Source organism: Stegodyphus dumicola, chromosome 5, assembly GCF_044657685.1.
Source record: "Stegodyphus dumicola isolate Sdum_Otavi_A_Nest chromosome 5, ASM4465768v1".
In the NCBI taxonomy this organism is placed as follows: domain Eukaryota; kingdom Metazoa; phylum Arthropoda; class Arachnida; order Araneae; family Eresidae; genus Stegodyphus; species Stegodyphus dumicola.
In genome coordinates, this window is record NC_140772.1 from 41636262 (window position 1) to 41650424 (window position 14163).

The following is a 14163-nucleotide window of genomic DNA, read 5'->3' on the forward strand; positions in this document are numbered from 1 at the left end:
CTGCTAGGCTGTATCTACTTTTTCTGTTAATTGCAGAATTAAATTATGCATACATATAATGCCCATAAAAATTTTGAATTGATTTTCCTAAAATGCTATTATTTTCACTACAATGAAATGATTTATCATTTGATGCCATATCATTTAATAATGGATGTTCTTCAGTTATTTGTATCTCTGATTCTTTAGCAGCATGCCCATTGCATATCCATGGTGAACTTTTGATGTTGTTTTAAAACATAAAAACATAAGTTCATCCCATTAACTCAGATAAAAGAAATATAGATCCTCTGTACAATTAAGAAACCTAAACATGTTTGAATTTGAAGAAGTGACACTCTTCTTATACAAAATTGAAACTAAGGGTAAAGAAGGAATATACACTGAATTAAATACCAACACCAAAAAAGAATTAGTGTACATGAATGAAATGTAGGCAAAGCATTTGTGTATGCATTGCTGGATAGCTCAGCTTTTTTTGCTGCTTGATGCTGTCTCTGCATTTGCAAGATCCTGCTGCGCATTTACTTTCATAAATTCTAAAAGCTTCCTGACTCTTGCAGCTGCATTGGTTACACTGGCTGCCTTAATTAATTAATTTATGCCTCAAAATACATAACTCTCAGTTTACATTAATAATTCTATGTAATAATGCTATGTAAATTATTGCACTGATGGAAATAGAACATGATTTTCATGTTGAAACCATTTGACTTAAAAATTAAATCAAGCATTAAATTAAAATTATTCAAGCATGTTTCCACAGTTTCAATTTTGTTAAATACGAGGGATTTTATAGTTACTTCATTTTCATTTACTTTATTCATAATCACTACAAATAATCCCTTTTAATATGTTTAAGGAAAACTTGTGCTTTTATTCTAAGAAATATTCCTGGCTTCGAAAATTTTGCTTCGCAATTACTAAATGATATGGGCAATCTTGGTTGCTTGTTATAGTACAGTTCATGGTGAATGGGTTGGCTGTATATAATTGTTGGACATTTTGCTTGTGTAACTTGAATCTAAAAGCTATTAGCTTAGAATATCCTTTGCAAAAACATCCACCCTAAATCAGATAGCTTTGGGTAATTAACAATAATTGATTAATCAATGAATCTTCTTTAACATTCTACCTTTCAATTTAGAAGTCAAACAACAAAAATCAGCATTAGATTTTCAAATTTTCACAGGACTGGTTTCAGTGGTTTTACCGAAACATTATCCTCAGCTGCAAAAGCGCAAATGAACGAGATAAGATGTAGTGATTAGATAAGAAAGACTGGACAAGTGCTAAGCTACTGGCGCCATCTGTTGATGAACCAAGAACTAAAATATAATTTCCCTAAAGGCTGAAGGCAAAGATGGATTGGAATTAGGGTCGTTAACTAGGACGGGAAAGATATTTTTCAATGTGAAATGCCTCTAGAAAATCCCATTCACCAATGGAAAATGTTTTTTGAATAATTTTGGCTGCAGAAATATTGAAAGTATGATTTTTGGACCAACAATGCTGGACAACAGAAGACTTCTCTGTTTCCTTTTTTCTAACATATGCCTTAATGCAAAATTTTAAGGCTCTTTTAGTTTAACCAATGTAAATTAAACCACACTGGCAAGGAATCCTGTAAATACCCCAGGAATTCATATCTGGAATGGGGTACTTGACTATGGAACTTGGAATTTTATTGATGGGAGAATAAACGACCCAAAAGTTAAATTTCTGTAAAATACGGGCAATTTTATAGCTAATTGATGGAAAGAAGGGAATGTCAACAGAATTCTCATAATCTCCTAAAGCAAGAGTGTGGCTCTTGGTGTGCTGAGATGAGAATGTTTTAACTGCTCGATAAGTAATGTTGGGTGAAAAGCCCCTGTCAATAGCTATTGCTTTTAAATAATTTAGTTCTTCAGCAAGAGACAGTTTGGAAGAGCAAACTTGGAGTGCACAGAAAACATAGGAATAAAATGAAGCTAACTTTTGTTTAGTCGACATGATTTGAAGTGTGGTGAGAAGCATGTCGAGGAATGGAAGAGAATTGCATGTCTCAAGTTCAGAAGTGACCTGCATGGCAGGATTAATGGAATTCATTGTTGAAAGAACGTTATTTATATCATCTTTATTGCCTTTAAACAGGATAAAAGTATCATCTAGGTAGCGGAACCATACCGGGAAGTTTAAAGTTTCAAACAATTTTGATTCATAATAATGCATGTAGATATCAGCTAGGATGGGACTGAGGGGGCTTCCCATGGCTAATCCCTCAGTTGGCTTGTAATATTTATTTTGGAAAACAAAATGCGTTTGTTTCAAACAGAGTTGAGTGAGAGAAATTAGCTCATCAATTTCAATGCAAGAGAAATGAAATTCGTGAAGTCTGGTTTCTAGACATCTTAATGCACCCTCCACTGGAACATTGATGAATAATGATTTTACATCAAAAGAAACCATGAGTAAATTTCGAGGAGAAATGTTTTTTACAAACTCTATTGAATTTTTTATGGTGTAAATGTTATTAGCTGATAGAGTTGAAAATCTAGAAACTAAATATTTAGCTAATAGATAAGAGGCTGTGCCTAAATTTGATGCAATAGAGCGGAAAGGAATACCACTTTTATGAATTTTGGGCAGAGCATATAATCTTCCACAATTCACAACAGAAGGTATAAGCGACTGTTTTAAGTTGGTCGAAAGGATTTGTTAAGATTTGATCGCAGTTTTTAATTTTAACAGGTCCAAAGGTGAAGGATCTTTAGGAATCAGATTATATGGTCCTTCATCGGTTTGCCTTCCACCACACTTCAAATCATGTCGACTAAACAAAAGTTAGCTTCATTTTATTCCTATATTTTCCGTGCACTTCAAGTTTACTCTTCCAAATTGTCTTTTGGTGAAGAACTAAATTATTTAAAAGCAGTAACTATTGACAGGGGCTTTTCACCCAACATTATTAATCGAGCAGTTAAACCATTCTCATCTCAGCACACCAAAAGGCACACTCTTGCTTTAGGAGATTATGAGAATTCTGTTGACATTCTCTTCTTTCCATCAATTAGCTATAAAATTGCACGTATTTCACAGAAATTTAACTTTTGGGTCATTTCTCCCGTCAATAAAATTCCAAGTTCCATAGTCAAGTACCCATTCCGGATATGAATTCCTGGGGTATTTACAGAATTCCTTGCCAGTGTGGTTTAATATACATTGGTTAAACTAAGAGAGCCTTAAAATTTTGCATTAAGGCATATGTTAGAAAAAAGGAAACACAGAAGTCTTCTGTTGCCCAGCATTGTTGGTCCAAAAATCATACTTTCAATATTTCTGCAGCCAAAATTATTCAAAAAACATTTTTGATTGGTGAATGGGATTTTCTAGAGGCATTTCACATTGAAAAATATCTTTCTCGTCCTAGTTAATGACCCTAATTCCAGTCCATCTTTGCCTTCAGCCTTTAGGGAAATTATATTTCAGTTCTCGTTTCATCAACAGATGGCGCCAGTAGCTGAACACTTGTCCAGTCTTTCTTATCTAATCACTATATCTTATCTCGTTCATTTGCGCTTTTGCAGCTGAGGATGATGGTTCCGTATAACCATCGAAACTAGTCATGTGAAAATTTGAAAATATAATGCTGATTTTTGTTGTTTAACTTCTAAATTAATGATTGTTTGGCATGTTATTGTATCTTAATTCTACCTTTTATCAATCAAATAAGGTTTTGTTAGAAGAAAGGTTTAATGCCAGCTATCTTTAATTTAAATATGGCTAGTACTCCATTCTTCCTTAGAAAGTCCTCTGCAAAGGCATTCCTGCCCTTAGACAGACAGCTCGTGTGTGCCTTGCCATATTTCAGTAATTATGACACACCAAACTGTGAATAAAGGTTTTAATACTTTTCTTTAAATTATGTTAATTTTTGGAGTTGTATATATTCTTTTAAAGCTTAAGTTTTGTTTTAGTCTGTATGTGTAACTCCAATGGTACAGCTGATGATTAGATTGCCAGATGGGCAGACCATGCCAGTTCAGTTTCCAGTTATGACTTCAGGTCCAGCTACCCAGCCAGCACAAACAGTCCCACCAATTGTACCCCAGGCGTCTCAACAAGTTTCCAGCTCATCTTCAGTTACCAAAATGGTACTTTTAGTTTCTTTTAAGTATGAATTTGAATTTTGCACCTTTTCTTTCTAATTTTGTGTTAATGTTAGTTGATTTCTTGGATGTTAATATTATAGTTATAACTTTCCTTTCTTAACCTCGTTTTTCCCCTTTTCAAATACTTAATTTCTTTATGTTCATGAAAGATTCTTGTTTCACCTTGCACTTGAATAATAAAGGAAAGGTACTAAGCCAATTTTAATCAGACTTTGGTTAATTTTTCTAAATTTTCTGAATTCCCTTTTTCTTTCTTTTTTCCCTTTTTTATTTATTTATTTATTTATTTGTTTTTTTTTTTTTTTTTTTTTTTTTTTTTTTTTTTTTTTTTTTATTTTTATTTTGGAGAATTCACAAGTCAGTGTTGAAATGTTTTATTAAAAGAAGAGTAAATCTCTCTTGTTGTTTAAAACTGAGCGTGATGCCTAACTATAGTATTTGCATCTGTTCTGGATATTTGTAGAATTTGGCAAATGTGAATATTATCCATAAAATCCAATAAAATTCAAGCATAATTTGATTTCATACAAAAAGTATGAGATCATTTTAAGAAGCAGCTTGTAGATTTTTTTAACATACTTATGTATGAAATTAATGATGATTATGAGTTTATATATGTTAAAGTGCCATTAAATATTAACAGTATAAAAATAATTAAAGTGGTTTTTAATTGATGTTTTATAAAAATTTGTTGCTTATGCTGTATTTTTGTGACAAATGTTGATTTTATGATGTTTCCCAGAAGATTTATGGTTTACAGAAGAAAATGTTCATTTGGACTTGCTTGCCTGTTGAATATGCACATCTTATGATAACTGTTTGTTTATTCGAAGTTTATATAGTGTATCATTTCTACTGTCATTATTTGAAATTTTCAGAATATAGTTGTGTATTTCAAATTTTATTAGATGCTTAATCCGAATGTTTCTTGTTTGTCAAATAGGTGAATAAAACTTTTAAGAGAAGCGAGCTCGCATTTCAATGAGCTATCTGACATTTTTATGTCTTTATCATCATTAATGGAGCTATGAATGTTTTTTTTCTTCAAATTACATCTATAGATTTTTGGATAAAGGCTTATTTTGAATTTTCCAAATCCTATAAAGTATACAAAGAAACAATTTGCATTATTTTGGAATCTCAACTTTTGATGAGCAAAAATTTTACACATTTACCTCCAGCGCGCGAGACTGTGAATCAGAAATTCTAAAAATAAGCTCTTTTAAAATTATTTTGTGATATTGCTGTTGTCTTGAATTTTATGTTTTAAGAGCAAAGAACGTGATATTTAATAAATAAAGGTAACACACAAAACATTAAATAAAAGCACCAAAGACTTAAGCCATTAGGAGAGCAGTAAGCCTAATGATGGAAATGGTTTGCATTTGTGAATGTTTTATTTTTATAATTAACAAATTATTACCTTAGGAAGCAACTTCACCAATGACCATATAGATACGTTTAACACCATTCATTTATTGTAAGTTCAGATTCTAACATTTAATTGGGCTGGCTGCAGGAGATTTCATATTTTTTCCACTGTGTAACATGCATATAAGCCAAGTGCCATTAGCAGTTCTCCGCAAAGACACCTTTATTACTTCTGAAATGCTTTGCAGTAATAAATATATTAATCTAACTGTACCTTAAGAAATGACAAAATTAAGTTTTTTTCCATAAAAATGCTTCAAGACTGAATACAGAATTGGGACTTTTTTTATATTTTTTCAGTAATCAATTTCTGTTTTCATCTCTTTAAAGAAATGATGCTCTTGAGCAATTTATATTCTTTTTATGTTTTTACTTTTATTTGTATGCTATTATTAAGTGATATTTTTTAAGCCTTTAACATTTGTAATTTTACATTTTTAGTTAACATCATTTGTAAGTTTTTTTTTTTTTAAACTATTTTTTAAAAATTTGTCTCAGTTGAAGTGTTCTTTTTTGTATATTTTTGCAGAAACTGAAAGAAGCAATAACAATGAATCAGAAGTCAGGTGGGGCTGGTAAAAAGAATAACACTAATGGAAGAGTGCGAAGTAAGCAATCTATACAATTACTTCCTGTCCAAGATTCTTCTTTGGATGGTTTTGGATTATCTCTTTCCCCACCTCCTTCCCCAATTACAGTGCAAAGGCCAGGTCATAATGGGTAAGGAAGAAACACCTATTAAAGAAAGAAAAAAAAAAGTGTACTCTAATCAAGTTCTTATTTTAGTATTATTCTTAGATGGCATTCTTTGGGTGTCTTATAATGGGTACAATGTGAGAAAATTTGGTATTTTCTGATTATTTGTATCCTGCATCAAAAAGTCATGAACTTGTTGTTGACGAATCTTTCACCAAGCTACAAAAGCATTTTCAAAATGATGGTGCACCGGAAATTTCATGCTAAAGCGATCAGTGTGTACAATTGAAGAAATAAGAAAAATCTGTAATAAAACTTACCCTTTTTAGAAATGTTTCTTTTTGTGCACTTTTTTTCTTCTCATGTACAGAGCAATCTGTTTCTGCTTTAAAAAAAAATCAGGAAATTACACAAACTGAGCATCGTACAACATTAGACACAAGCCAAAGCAGATATGCTATGTGCATATTTGAGTAGCCACATAAGTACTTTTTGGCAACATTGCCACAAATGTGGCAAATGACACATAACTGGTTTGAAGACATATTGATTTACCTCATGAATACTTTTCGTGACTTTTAGGTGAGAGTGTGGATAATCAAAAGGTACCAAAGTTTCTTAGCAATGACTATCATCTTACAATAATGTCTCATTTACATAAGCATTTTCTTTATTTTTGCATCTGTAAAGTAATAGTGGATTAACTTCATTCCTATATTACTAAAAGCTTTCCAATCAAAGTCTAAGAAGAAATAATATTTAAGCTGATGCAGAAGATTTATAAATGCAGCAGAAAGTAAATGTTTTATATGTATTCATGAGGTCAAAAGTGCTATGTTAGATATGTTCTTTTACAAGAAAATTCAGATCGAAGTTAAAAATAAGGTAGTGAATGCAGTTACATAAAAATCGCAATAAAATGAATGCATTAAAATGAATTGCACATTTATTGGATTAAATAAATATTTTACTGTTAATTCATTACTGTAAGATGAATGCAGTTACCTAAAAATTTAGTAATATTATATGTGGTACAATTTCCAAAAATTAATGCATTGAAATGGCCAGCATTATCATTCTAAAGACTAATGATTTTAACTCTAAATAGTTCAAGATTATCTGTTAATAGCTTATATTAAAACAGTTAAATGTTGGTTTGAATTTTATCTGGGACAGTTCAATTGCCATGAAACAAAGCCAGTACTTCTTACTAATACCATGTACTTATCTGTTCATTTCATACTTAACCTATCTTGCAATAAAATTATTCTCTCTTTTTGTGCAAGATGCCTGTTGCCATGATGAAAAGAATAAACTCTTATGTAAATTGAGAGTCTAAAGTTGAGTAATTACAATTATTCTTGAAACAGGAATAGTGGAATTGAAAATGCATAAGTGGCTGTGATAAGATCCTATTCAGACTTATTGTAACATTATGTTCTGTAACTGTGAAGGAGAGGCTTTCATATGCCATATAATTAAGGTTGAAGACAAAGCTGAAATGCTAGCTGAACAAGTGGCATCATTATGGACCACTAAAAAGTTGAAAGTTCATTAGAATCCAAGTAAATGTGAAGTTAATAATGATTCTCAAATAATAATTGTGATGATATTATCCTAAAACATATATTATATATCTCAAGAACAAACCATCAGTGTATTGCATTTTTCACTTTTGGAACTTGCCATATAGCTAATATCACAAAAATGAAGCAATATTTTATGCAAAATCATCTATCATTTTACAGCACAATTCTTAGGTGCATGTAATGCAGTCTGGGGTTGTTTGATGCGACTAAAAAAGTACTTCGCCTCCATGAATTAAAGCCATTTTAATTAGGATTTGATTCCAAAGATATGGATTTATTTCTGAGCTAGTTTTTTTCAGGCAAACATTGCTCCATTTGAGCCATCAGTAGAATTTACTCTGAACAGTTATAATATTTTTCATATTGTTTGTAATGATTTCTAAGCAGTAGTAGTGACTATGGCAAAAGATAATAAAAATTTCACAGAAGTATCTCTTTCGTTTCAGATGTAAAGATTGCAGTTTGAACTCTGAACTTATTTTGGTGTAATAAATGTTACATTTTGACTCCATATAACATTTGACAAATACACTGCCTGTTTTTAATACAAGAACTGTTCAAAAAAATTTGCACTTTTTAAATTGCACACCAACAGCTGCAGATGGCACACATACGTAGCGTATTCGGAAACTAAGTACCGTTTCATTCGAGTGCCGTCGCAGTGCTATGGTAGGCGTCCCGCGCATGCGCACTAGTCTTTCTTGTTCACTGACTTTCAGTTGTCACCATTTTGGTTGCTCTATGTTGTGTTTTCAGTTTGCTGTGCACATTCAAAATGTTTAAGACAATTAGTTCACCCGCTGACTGTGAGATTCGTGCCGCGATTAAATTTTTGAACGCGAGGAATGTTAAACCGGCCGAAATTTATTGTCAAGTGACAGAAGTTTACGGTGAATACGCGATAAGTGATGGAATGGTGAGAAAGTGAGTAAGAATGTTTAATGCAGGTCGAACAAATGTCCACGCCGAGGCTCGGAGTGGTCGGCCTTCTGTTGTCACCGATGATTTGGTAAGGAACGTTGATGAAGCAATTCATGAGAACAGACGCTTCACAATGACAACTCTTTCAGAGGCATTTCCACAAATTTCACGTACTGTTTTGTTCGAAATTGTGTCTGACCGCTTGAATTATAGCAAACTGTGTTCCTGATGGGTTCCAAAAAATGCTCACTGATGTTCACAAAACAAAGTGACTTGGTAGTGCCCTGACATTTCTCACGCAGTACAGTGATGAGGGAGAAAACTTTTTAAACCAAATTGTGACAGGTGATGAAACTTGGGTTTGTCATTTCACACCAGAATCGAAACAACAATCGATGGAGTGGAGACACACTCATTCTCCGAAAAAACAAAAGTTCAAAGTGACAATGTCATCACAAAAAATCATGTGCACTGTCTTCTGGGATAGGAAAGGCGTTTTGCTTACTGAATTTCTTCCCAGAGATGAAACCATTAATGCGGCACGATATTGTGAGACTTTAACAAAACTAAGGCGTGCCATTCAAAACAAAGAGGAATGCTCAGTAAAGGAATTGTGTTGCTCCATGACAATGGTTGGCCCCATACTGCTGGTGTCACTCAATCGTTAATTTGACAGTTTCATTGGGGGCAGTTCGATCACCCGCCGTACAGCCCAGACTTGGCGCCGTCCGACTATCACTTGTTCCTGCACATGAAACGCGAGCTTGGTGGCAAGCGCTTTGGATTTGATGATGACACGAAAAATGCTATGGAGTCATGGTTATCATTATGGCTGTGGAGTTTCTTTGACGATGCTATACAAAAACTGGTCACCCGCTATGACAAGTGTTTGATCATTGGCGGAAACTATATTGAAAAATAGTTTAAGACATGTATTTTCATGTAAAAATAAAATTGGATTTGAAAAAATTCTTTTACTATTTTTTTTTTTTTTTTCCAAAATGGTACTTAGTTTCCGAATATGCCTCGTATATAGATATAATATGTATATGTATGTATTTTAAAAATGCACATTTTATGTTAAATGTTTCACTGAATGGCTATCTGTAACTTTTTCTCAAATAAACATGTAAAATAATCAATGGGGAAAAATTTAATGTTTTCCTGTCATTCCTTTTCCCAGCCTAATATATAGAAGTACTCATGTATCCTTGTAATTTCTGCTTACTCCTTATCATGCATAAGAAAAGTAAGCAAGCCTTCAAGTATGCAACAGTCAGAGGAATAAAAATACAGGAACTTCTGAAATGAAATGAAATAATACAAATAAATGAATGAAAATGAAATTCTGTAATGCAAATAAATGAATCAAGACAGATTATTATTCTGTGTTTAATTAATTTTTTTTTTTTTTTTTTTTTTTTTTTTGTGTGTGTGTGTGTGTGTGTGTGTGTGTGTGTGTGTAGTTCTGTTTAAATTTTTTCAGTGATATTTCAGTACTGATTTCTCTTTTTAAAATTTTTCTGTGCCATGATCTTTTTAGTCGTAAGCGTCGTGACCTCAGTGATGACCCTGATGAGAAACGCAGAAGATCATTAGAGAGAAACAGGTTAGCTTCTAACACATTTTTCTGCAATAATGCATGGAATATATACTAAGGCTAAATAATTTATGCATTTGGATATTTTTTAGGGCAGCAGCAACAAGGTGTAGAGAAAAGAGAAAACAGTGGATTACAGCTCTAGAGAAAAAAGCTAATGAATTAGCAAACACTAATACTCAGTTACAGGTAATCTCAATTTTCTTTATGCAGCTAGCTGAAAATAATTATGAATGAAAGTTTTGTTGTACATGTGAATGATTCTGTATTGTTGCAAATTACCTTTTTCACCAAAAATTGATAATGCATGATTATTCACCATGTAAACTTCATTATCACCCCTTCATGTTTGGTAAATACTAAGTAATGCAAAGATGTGTTTGGATGAACTGCATTGCTGTTTATACTTTATTTATAGTGTAAGATGAAGTATAGACTTGCTTTTGTAATACCTGTTAAGTTGATTTCAGTGCTGCAGATGTAAAGGTCACATGTTACATAGCATTTTGCCATCACTTTACCTGAGGCATCGGAATCTTTTTACATTTGCTGAATGCAATAAAAGAAATCATCTATCTTCTTAGGTAAAGAAAGAGATTTTTAAAACGTGGTGACTGTTTTAGTGATATCAGGAATAATTGGTTTGACAAAGATGTTGAGGAACAGGCAAGTTAAAAAAGTAGAAATAATTTCATAATTATTGTAGGTGAGCAGTAGTACGTATAACTCAGAAGAATATCAATAGGCCTTCCATTAAAGATACCTAAAGCAATGCATCTTTTTATCAGGCATTTTCTGGACTTTTAACCAAGCACAGCCAATGAAAGACTAACCAAAATATACGGGCAGGGTATGAGAAAAGAATTTCTTGAAGAGACATCTTAATAATGGGCAGAATGTGAAGTTTCTTCATATACAACATCATGGTTTAAACCATTGGTATAGCAAGTAGTCTGTAATTATATCATAATAAGTATTCTTTATTTCTAAAATATTTTATTAGTTCCTATCTCATCCCATCCCCCAGTTCTTAGATGAAAAATATGCAAAGATCTGTTTTTATTAGTTGGTGTGATGCAGAGCAAAGGTGTCGCAATCCATGCTAAAAAATTACTGATTGTTTTATCTGTGATGTACTAGATTAATATGTATAATATATGAGGTGTGTATAGACAATGGAATATGGTAAGCTGATTTGTAAAGCTTCTAAGTTTTGTAGTGAAACTTTACTTAACCTTCTGAATAAAGTAACTTTTAGTGTTTCTTGTTAGTGATGGTATGGAATTTTAATTACGGCAAGGATACCCTAAAGGGAGGGATACCTTTGTGGAGGACTTTATAAGGTAAACTGGCTTGTATACACATTACACAAGGGGAAAGCCATAAAAGCGCTAATGCAGCCAGCCTATTCGGCAGAATTCGAACCTCAGACCAAGCTACCAATGTTCAGAGACTTTACTGCTCGGCCACTGGTCGGCTTGTTGATGATGGAATTCATAATTTCCAAAGTATACGTTTTTTAGATTTTGTTTCCATAATAGTTTTCATTAAACCATAATTACAAAAGTCATTTTTATATGAATTTTTATTTGAATACTTGTGGGCTTTTTCCTGACTTGTTTGATATTTAAAAAAGATGATTCAGACTTAATCTTATGATATTATATTGTATAGTAATTAAATAATAAAAAATTTTATTGTTTAATAATGAGTTATTTAATGTTCTACGATTTAATATTTTAAACAATAAAAATAATATTATTTATGTTGCTTATTATCTGAAAGTTAATTCATATTGTGTTTTGTATAACAGGTATTAGTTATAAAGAAAATTCAAAATTAATTTTATTTTTATCTTCTGTAGTTTTCATCTGAAAAATTTACTGATATTTCACCACCTGAAACTCAGAAAAGATTTCTAAGTATTCCTTATCAAAAAATGAAGGAGAAATTCATAATTTGGAATGCATAACTGGTATATTAATTTTGATTTGTCTGGTAATATAATCAAAATTATGTGCTTGAAGGATATTATTGGTTTCTGATAAGCATTGAAGGGGGGAAAAAGTCTGTTCTGCATTTGAACTCATTGAGTAAAGAAAGAAAGAAGATATATTTTTAAAGGTATTTTTGCAGTCAAACATTTGACATTTTGGTGCTGAAAAAATGGTAAATTTATAATGTATAAAGAAACTTTTCATGAACTGTCATAACTTTTTATTTATTACTTTGATTGATGAATTCTGATTATTACTTTTATAACTGAAATGGGAAGTATTATATTCTTCTTTTAAGGAAAGTACTTGCTGTCTTTATTAGAAATGAACAAATGAAGAGCTATTTGATAATTTAGTTATTAATTTTCAAATGTGTGTAATTTATTTCTGTCATTAATTATTGTCTTCTTGAAGTATTTTAAAACTATAATGAAAAATCATATGATGAATCCTGTAGTTTAAAATTTATGTAACTTCTCCCCCCTTCTAGCATGAGGTAACACAGTTGAGAAATGAGGTTGCTCATTTAAAGACCATGTTGTTGGCACATAAAGATTGTCCTGTTACTCTTCAGCAGAAGGCATCGAATTATGATGCAGACAGAGAAGTTTGTAAGTAGAAACTTTTCAGATTGTTTAAAAAAATTTCATTGCAAGTGAAAATAATAAAAATTTAAATTCATTATTTCCACTTGTAATGAAATAATTTGAAAATAATTACTTTGAAAAAGAAAAAAATAGCATAATAATTATATATGGTCACTTCCCAAGAAGTAAGCAACTCGTGCATTTGCACAGTGAGAGTAAGATGGAAAAAGTGAGTCTATATTTCAGAATTTATGGAAATGGATGTGAACTCTGTGCAAAGTAGTAATGATGGTTCTTTTACATCTGATACCAGTGACACATCCTTTAGAGAAAGGTAGCATTGAATGTATTTGCATAATCCCTATGCAGTATAAAAATGGCTCACTATTCATAATTTGTCTGAGGAATGTCCAGAGCAAAGATTTTAATTTTTTTTTAATTGGAATTACTTTTTTTTTAATTCAAATGTTTGCAAAATATTTAATTATAATTGGAAGAAATCTAAAATGCTTTTAAAAAATCAGAACATTTAAAGTTAGGTAATATTTTACTATCATGTTCTCAAATTAAATTTTAAAATCATGTTTAATTCATTTCACTTGGAACTATTATTTCAAACATCTTAAAAATAAAGTTACTTGCCTTTTTATGCAAGTGTACTTGATTCCAGGAAAGAGATGTAGCCAGAATAAAATCAGGAATTAAAAGGATTATTGCTAAATTAAAGTTAGTAATTTTCTTTCATATTTTATATCATACAGATTAGGTATACTCTTAATATTGAAAATTAGTATTTTAGGAGAGTCAGCAATGGCTATGAACTGGCTGAGTGCTCCCTCAGTCACAGTCTTCTAGGCATAGTTTTAGCACAAAGTGCTACCACACATACATACACATGCTACACACACTTTTTTTTAAATATTGTTATGGCATGGTAATGTAAAATTTTAATCACTAAATTTGTAAGACCTAAGTTATTCATCTTAATTTGAATTTGAATTTTCATTTATTTGTGTTTTTATTCCAGTTATGTAATTTGAAGAATTTTATGGCCATAAATCATAAATAGAAACTTTGATATATTTATGCAATGCTGAAAGCCAATTACCTTTAATCCTTTGAGGGGGCACATTGAAAGTTTTTCAGCATTTTATGAAATTATTTGATAACTGTTACCTTTGAATATAA

At 31.5% G+C, this 14163-nt stretch overlaps 1 protein-coding gene across 1 annotated transcript in view; it reads left to right on the forward strand.

Annotated features, from left to right (window-relative positions):
• LOC118182201 (cyclic AMP-dependent transcription factor ATF-2-like) overlaps positions 1 to 14163 on the forward strand; it is a 64677-nt gene that overhangs the window by 32546 nt on the left and 17968 nt on the right. Inside the window, exons 7-11 of the mRNA XM_035351519.2 lie at positions 3960 to 4136; positions 6115 to 6305; positions 10335 to 10400; positions 10484 to 10580; positions 12879 to 12999. Of these exons, the coding sequence (XP_035207410.1) occupies positions 3960 to 4136; positions 6115 to 6305; positions 10335 to 10400; positions 10484 to 10580; positions 12879 to 12999 (652 nt within the window). The remainder of the gene's footprint in view (positions 1 to 3959; positions 4137 to 6114; positions 6306 to 10334; positions 10401 to 10483; positions 10581 to 12878; positions 13000 to 14163) is intronic.